Raw genomic sequence first — 7,500 nt, forward strand, 5'->3', positions numbered from 1 at the left:
TAACATGTAGACATGACGCCTGTTCGGCGATAGGACATTTTCTCCCCGAGAGAGACAACGCTGTTAACGACCAGGTCACTCGTTTTACACCTGAGTACACTGTGAGAATATGAGTAAAGAGCTTTTTTCTGAGGATTCAACTATTCGCCGCCCAGAGCGGGACTCGAACCCAGGACCTTAACATCTCAAGACGGTGTAATACCACAAGGCCACGTCCAGCCGTTGTAAAGTCAAGCCAACCTATAGATGCTACAAAATACTGCCGACATCCGTAGTTGAAAAGCTGGAGATCTGGAACTGGGGAAAGATAAAGATCTGAACAAGCTGTGTGTGAAACGGTGGTAGACAAAGCCGGTGCCTGCTCCTTCATTTTGTAATTTGATATTTTCAATCCAATAAAATGGAGCAACTCAAACTTCTTCGTCCTCGTCCTCTCGTGTTCAGTGGATGTGTTGTCGTGGATGTGTTGACGTGGATGTGTTGTCGTGGATGTGTTGTCGTGGATGTGTTGTCGTGGATGTGTTGTCATGTTTGATGCGTATTTTAAAAAAAGCTTAAGTTATTTCGCAAAAGACCCAAATTTCGTATTTCCTGTCATTTCAATTGTAGAGTCATGATTCATGATTTATTCAATCCCAATTTATTACCGTCCCGTTCCGACGGTTTACATATTTAGTAGATTTTTTTTTAAATAAAAAATTACACCATTTTGGTAACGGCACCATTAGATAATCCGTCAAGCAAGATGTCTGGTTTTAGCAGGAAACCTACAGTCTACAGTGAGCAAATTGGGGGGATAATAATCTTGCCCAAGGAATTAAAAACGAAAGTGCCTGAAGCGGGGCTCGAATCCGGGACGATCCGGATTACAGAGCAATTCCTTAACCACTTGGCAACTTCGCCCTACCTATTTATTAGAATAGAGAAAAAAATCGTGACGTCACACCCTCCACTCTTTTGGTTCCTAAATCATTGGAAGTGTGTATGTAACCAGTCCTTCGGAGTACTAACAATGAATAGGTTACATAAAGGTGACATAACTATTTCAATAGAAAACGGTAGGGGCTGTCTGAAGCAGGTGATCGTGAAAATTCAACGAAACAGTGAAAATGGAGAAGCTTCGTATGGAACAAAACAGAACAAAACAGTTTTTGTTCCCATACGAAGTCTCTCCATTTTCACTGTTTCAGTAGCAGGATGTATAGGCAGATTCTTAGGATTACGTGACGTAAAAGAGCGAGGATGGAAGATCTTTATTGACGACCAGCATTTATTTAGACTAGAAAATAAGATGGCATCACTCTGACACCAAAAGATGAATTACGCAGGGTTTCCAGTCCTCCGGATGACTGGTTTTACACTTCCAATGAAATGGGAACCAGTTTTTTACATCAAACTTTCCTTGCCCATTGCGAAGTGTTTCCCTTTAAACCCAACGTCAATACAATATTAGTATTTGATCTTAAGGAAAAGTAATCGACCCGTAACCGTAGTGGAAATGATAACGATATGCATCAATGATTTGAATGAATCGATTACTTTCAATTATTAAGGCGGTATCGGGAATTTCTGTTTCATGCACGGCTTGTCTCTTGAGGAAATTCGATATAATATTGATTGTAATATCGATATTTTGAATGAGAAATACAGGAATAGTTTATAATGTTTCAAGAAGTTGAAAGAAAACCAAAAATAAATGAAAAGAGCGGAGAAAAACACACAAAAAGTAAATACTTTGTATCTACAACACATAACCAAAGTACAACATAACACTTTGTATCTACAACACATAACCAAAGTACAACATAACACTTTGTATCTACAACACATAACCAAAGTACAACATAACATTTTGTAAATACAAAACATAAGGTCTAATATAGCATATTATGTATCATAGCGATATTATGGATGTCGGAGCGACGCCAAAAGAAAATAGAAAGAAAACTTTGAGCTTTATATAGCGCAATATCCACTAAACGTGCTCAAAGCACTTTACAACAGAAACATTTAAAATTTAGGACAAGACATGACGCCTTAAGTCGATGTTATCATTTTTCTCGAGCTGAGACAACGGTGGTTCTCATTTTACACCTGAGTACGAGAGAGCGGGCCTCGAACCCAGGACCTTCAGATCCCAAGGCGATTGTCATACTAGTAGTCGCAGTATTAAAATCACCCCGACATATTCATATAATACCGTTTTCAACCGATAGGTAACATTTCGTGTGTCAGTGTGTGGATGGGGGAGATTGGAGGGGTAGAAGGGGGGGGGGGGGAGATTTTAGGGGTGAGGGGGTGGATGGATTTGGGGGGGGGGGGGGGGGGGGTCGAGTGAAATGAGATGTCAATTCTTGTAGACGTGGGACAGGAAATCAGATCCTGGTGCTTGGAAATGGCCGCTTTTGACTCAAGGATTCTATCGATAAACAAGATTGGTTTTCACGGTTAGAGAAAACCAGTCATGCGTGAACAAGCAAAGGAAATCATAAAGCTGTTGATGCTATGCGTTAAGGTAAATAAAAACCTGACAACATCCGCCAGTCAGATTAAATATACCAAAACACAAAACTGTGTATAACCTTGAACGTTTCTAGTGTGATAGAATGACGTGAGGACTTATCACGAACAAGCTATGTGGTCTAGTGGTATGACACTCGCTTTCGGATCGGAAGGTCCTGGGTTCGAGTCTCACTCGACGCATAGTTGAGTGCTTGAAAAAGGATCTTTACTCACATTCTCTCACCGTACTCGGGTGTAAAATGAGTACCTGGACGTAAACAGCGTTGTATATGTCGAAAATTTTTTTATTGTAATATCGCCTAACAGGCGTATCGTTCTACGTGTTATGTGTTGCTGTTGGTCAGGGATCCCTTGTAAAGCGCGTTGAGCACGTGGATATTGCGCCATATAAAAGTTCAAGTTTGTAAATAAAATAACAAAGAGCTGAGTGACGTCAATTTCGTTCCTTCTTTGATTGAGCGTGTCTTGCACGATGTATCAATCAACTTGTGGTTGGGAAACAATAAATATATTTATTTAAAAAATCCCCTTTATTCATCCCCAATGAGGACATTTGTCTTTAGCGTCTATTCCAACGGAAGACTGGAATAACCCAAGCGTCAGCTGCAGAGCAGCGCCGCAAAGTGAGCTCGGGCGAGGTGACTTGCTCAAGGCCACACAGCGAAAGGCGGGTGATTGAACTCTGTACCTTTCTGGTACGAAGCAAAGACGGTACCGCTAAGCCAAGCTGTCCCCCCAAAGAGTTGTGCCAATATGTGAGGGGGGGGGGGGGGGCAGCATGGCTCAGCGGTACGGTCTTTGCTTCGTACCCGAAAGTTACCGAGTTCGATCACCCGCCACTGCCCTGCGTGGCCTTGATCAAGTCACCTCGCCCTAGCTCATTTAGCGGCGCTGCACTGTGGCTGACGCCTGGGTTATTCCAGTCTTCCCATGGAATAGACCCTAAAGGCAAATTTCCCCTATAGGATAAATAAAGGGAATTTGATTGATTCATTTATTTTGTTTTCAACGTCTTTCAATCCAATGTTTCCAAATAAACAGCTGCTGATGCTGTGCGCTTAAGTCATTTACACTCACTATTCCGCCAGACGGATATAACGTACCAACACACAGAACTATGTAACCTTGACCTTTTATATTAGTCCGATTGATAGAAGTTGGTGAGAACTAGTCGTTATCATGGCTGGCTAAAACGATAACAAAGAGCTGAGTTACGTCAACTTCGTTCCATATATGGAGGGATTTAGATAGAACGAAATTGACGTTACTCAGCTCTTTGTTATTGTCTTGAGACATTTATTTATGTGAGTAGTTCTCACTAAATTCTGTCAATCAGACTATAGGCAGAACGAAGATCTCTCGTCTTTGTTATTGTTTTTTTTGCCATCCATGATTATGAGTAATTCTCAATAAACTGTATTAACCAGACTATATGAGTTCAAGATTACACACGTTGTTCCGTTTTATTTCCGGATGGCAATGTTGTGAGCTTCTTAGCCAAGTGCACAGCATCTATAAACGTTTAAAGTTATACATAGTTTTGTGTGTTGATACTTTGTGTTCGTCTAGCGGATGTTGTGAATATTTTACCTAAACGCATAGCATCAATAATTTGACAACGACTACGGGGGTCACCCCACGATTTTGTACTGGATAGAGACGACACGCCACAAATAGACAATCGATTTATCCATTGTTGTTTTCTGGAAAAGACAATCTATTTTTAGCAATGTCAGCTTGCCTGAGATCGATCGTGTTGTTTGTGTTGATGGAAATTCTGATTGGCTCTTTACGTCGAAACAATCGGAAACAACAGACATTGATGAGTGGCATAATAGGGAAGAAAAGTATGACGTCAAGAAAACTGGTTCCTATTTCAATGGAAGTGTAAAACCAGTCATCCGGAGGACTGGAAACCTTGTGTAATTCATCTTCTGGTGTCAGAGTGATGCCATCTTATTTTCTAGTCTAAATAAATGCTGGTCGTCAATAAAGATCTTCCATTCTTGGTCTTTTACGTCACGTAATCATTAAAATCTGCCTGTACATCCTGCTACTGAAATAGTTATGTCACTTTTATGTAACCTATTCATTGTTAGTACTCCGAAGGACTGGTTACATACACACTTCCAAGGATTGAGGAACCAAAAGAATGGAGGGTGTGACGTTACGATTTTTCTTCCCTACTGACGTCACACAGCTCTTTGTTATGGTTTTAAACAGCCATTTTAATGATTAGTTCTCACTGAATTACATCAGTCAGACTTCAAACGTTTACACGCACTTTTGTGTGTTGGTACCTTATGTCCGGCTGGCGGATGTTATTAGCATTTCACCTAAACGCATAGCATCAATAAATTCAATTGTAACCATCTAGTTCATCCCGAAATATTACCGATTGGAGACGACGGGTCACATTTTAACAAATTTATTTATGTGTTTATTTCTCTATTTATGTGTTTATTTATGATTTCCTGCAGCGATAAGAACAGACCGCCATAAATAAACTGCAGACCCGCCCACAATTAGCCTAAGGCAATTTGAAGGAATTTTTCCAGCAAATGAGCTGGAATCTCGACGGAGACAGTCGAGGCTTGGAAATATCACAATCTATTTATAGCAACAACGACGATTTTCCAATAATAATCGTCATAGGAAATAGAAATGTACCGTGAATGTGGCCAGTTAGAATCGGTGGTGGACAATGGAAGGAACAAAAGTCCCTGAGGACAGGGCACCATTTCTGGGCATCGCCGAATGTAGGGTTGTTTAAATTGGATATATTATAATATACCTCTTATATACCTATATTATATATATATATATATATATATATATATATATATATATATATATATATATAAATATTAGCTCTATCCAACATTATCGAGCACTCTCGTACATAAAAGTACCCACCAACACTCATATATATAAATATATATATATATATATATATATATATATATATATATATATATATATATATATAATATGAGAGACTCGAAACCAAGACCTTCCGATCCGAAAGCGAGTGTCATACCTATAGACCACATAGCCGCACAAAACATCATCCGTCAAATCCAAAAACCACAAAAACCAACTATTCCAAAATTCCGATAATTCCAACGTTTTATTCACTTTTCTCCAACTGATTCATCCAGACAAAACACCAGTGTGACGGAGCAGGCCACATATATCACAGATTAATACCTGGAATTTTAATTTAATATTAAACAAATTAATTATCAAATTAAATTTAATTAATATAATTATTATAAAATTAATTATATCAATTAGATTTAATGCATTAAACTTTATTCATTCCTATTTTCTATTCCTACAGAGTCGTCTCCCCCTGGAATATCTATTCTCACAAAAAATCGCCAGTCCCAGGATGTCAAATTGACATCAAACACAAACGGACATTTACAACAATTGGATCTAGACAAAAACCTGCCAATATTGTTGTATCAAAAGTCATCTGAACTCCATGCGATTCCAATTTATTGGTGATTTGGGCTTCCTGTGAAATGTAAACAAACTCTGCCTGGTGAGTCCAGGTCAACGGAAATTGTTCTAGGGTGAGATTCAGACAATTCCAAGAAGCATAATATACACTTTATAACTCAAACAGCACTCTGCACAAACCCTGAGTTTATTCACCCAAGTCTATAAGAAAAACATAGATTTTAAACATTGATTATTATTTTCTCCATGAGGCAAAGCCGAGGAGAATCATAGATTTAAAACACAAGATATACATTTATTATCATTTTCGACATTGATGCAGTCTTCAAGTATCATAGATTTAATGCACTAAGCCCTGCTTTTGTTTAATAATTCTTGTTGCGCATAATTGCACGTCCATTTTAAAATTGGAAAGAATGAATAAATGTTTATAAATCATATATGACTCGACTCATACAACTATCTTAACATATAGAGGAATTTATCGTCTTCAGTTTCACTCGCAAAAAGACTAAAACACGTTAGTTGAGCATCATCCTTTATAAATCTATGACAAAAATTCGCCACTAACAATATCCGCCTCAATTCTCTACATCGACAAATAAAGTTTTGGAATCAGAATCGGCCCAAATCGGAAGCCCCATAAGAATAAAACCAAAAATTGACAAGAACTTGGGGAAAACTCCGTGTACAAGGATTCACTACGAACAAAATTTGTTTGAACATTTAGCATCTACAGAAATTGTTCAACAATGACAATAAACAATAACAATCAACAATAACAATAAACAAACAAAACCCAAAACTACTAAATAACCCAACCTCAAAGTACATAACAACTGAAAACAAATCACGTGATTACAATCTGTTGATGCAAATTCTTCGCGATCTCATCACATTTCGAATTTGCCAAAACATTCCAGGAAATATTCTACAAGAGAACGAATCAGACAAAATCGAAGAAGAGATAAAAATGCAACGTCAAAACCTGCCCGACCTCAACACAGACCACGTGACCATTCTCTATTGATGCAAAGTCTACAGGAATTCACCACAAACAAAAGCTGCCCAGAATTCTCGTCCGTCGACGCCGATTCCGTCTACAGTTCTCTCACCGGCCAGAGCGGGGACACATCATGTGACCTTCTCCAGCACGCCATCTCCTTCCCGCTCCTCAATACGCTCGCCATCAGCAGTGGCTCGTTAGCGGGTGGCCTCGACAGCGGGAATGACCCTGACCTCAGTAGTACGGTCCCTGACCTTGAGACAGACCTTGACCTTGGCACGATGACGACGACCGTGGAGGAGGAGAAGATTGAAATCCTGTCGTCATGCCACGTGGAGTCCGTGAAGAGCACACCAACCCCACGGATGAAGCCCAGCAGAACGGCCGCTCCTGTCTCCGTCAAATGTCAGTAAAATGCATCTCCCTCTTCATCGTCTCCTTCTCTCTCTTTTCCTCTCATTCTATTCTTTCTTCTATCTCTCTTTTTGCCTCTCCTTCTTTTA

The 7,500-nt window shown here is 39.4% G+C and overlaps 1 protein-coding gene across 2 annotated transcripts in view; it reads left to right on the forward strand.

Moving 5' to 3' along the window:
* Positions 1-7,500, forward strand: part of LOC144957964 (uncharacterized) — an 83,442-nt gene that overhangs the window by 49,587 nt on the left and 26,355 nt on the right. For both annotated transcript variants that reach the window (XM_078889526.1, XM_078889527.1), the window contains exon 3: positions 5,867-7,402. In XM_078889526.1, coding sequence (XP_078745652.1) covers positions 7,021-7,402 — 382 coding nt within the window. In that variant the 5' untranslated portion in view covers positions 5,867-7,020. The remainder of the gene's footprint in view (positions 1-5,866; positions 7,403-7,500) is intronic.

This window comes from Berghia stephanieae, chromosome 12, assembly GCF_034508935.2.
Source record: "Berghia stephanieae isolate SIO BIC M18660-M18661 chromosome 12, UCSD_Bste_1.3, whole genome shotgun sequence".
Lineage (NCBI taxonomy): Eukaryota > Metazoa > Mollusca > Gastropoda > Nudibranchia > Aeolidiidae > Berghia > Berghia stephanieae.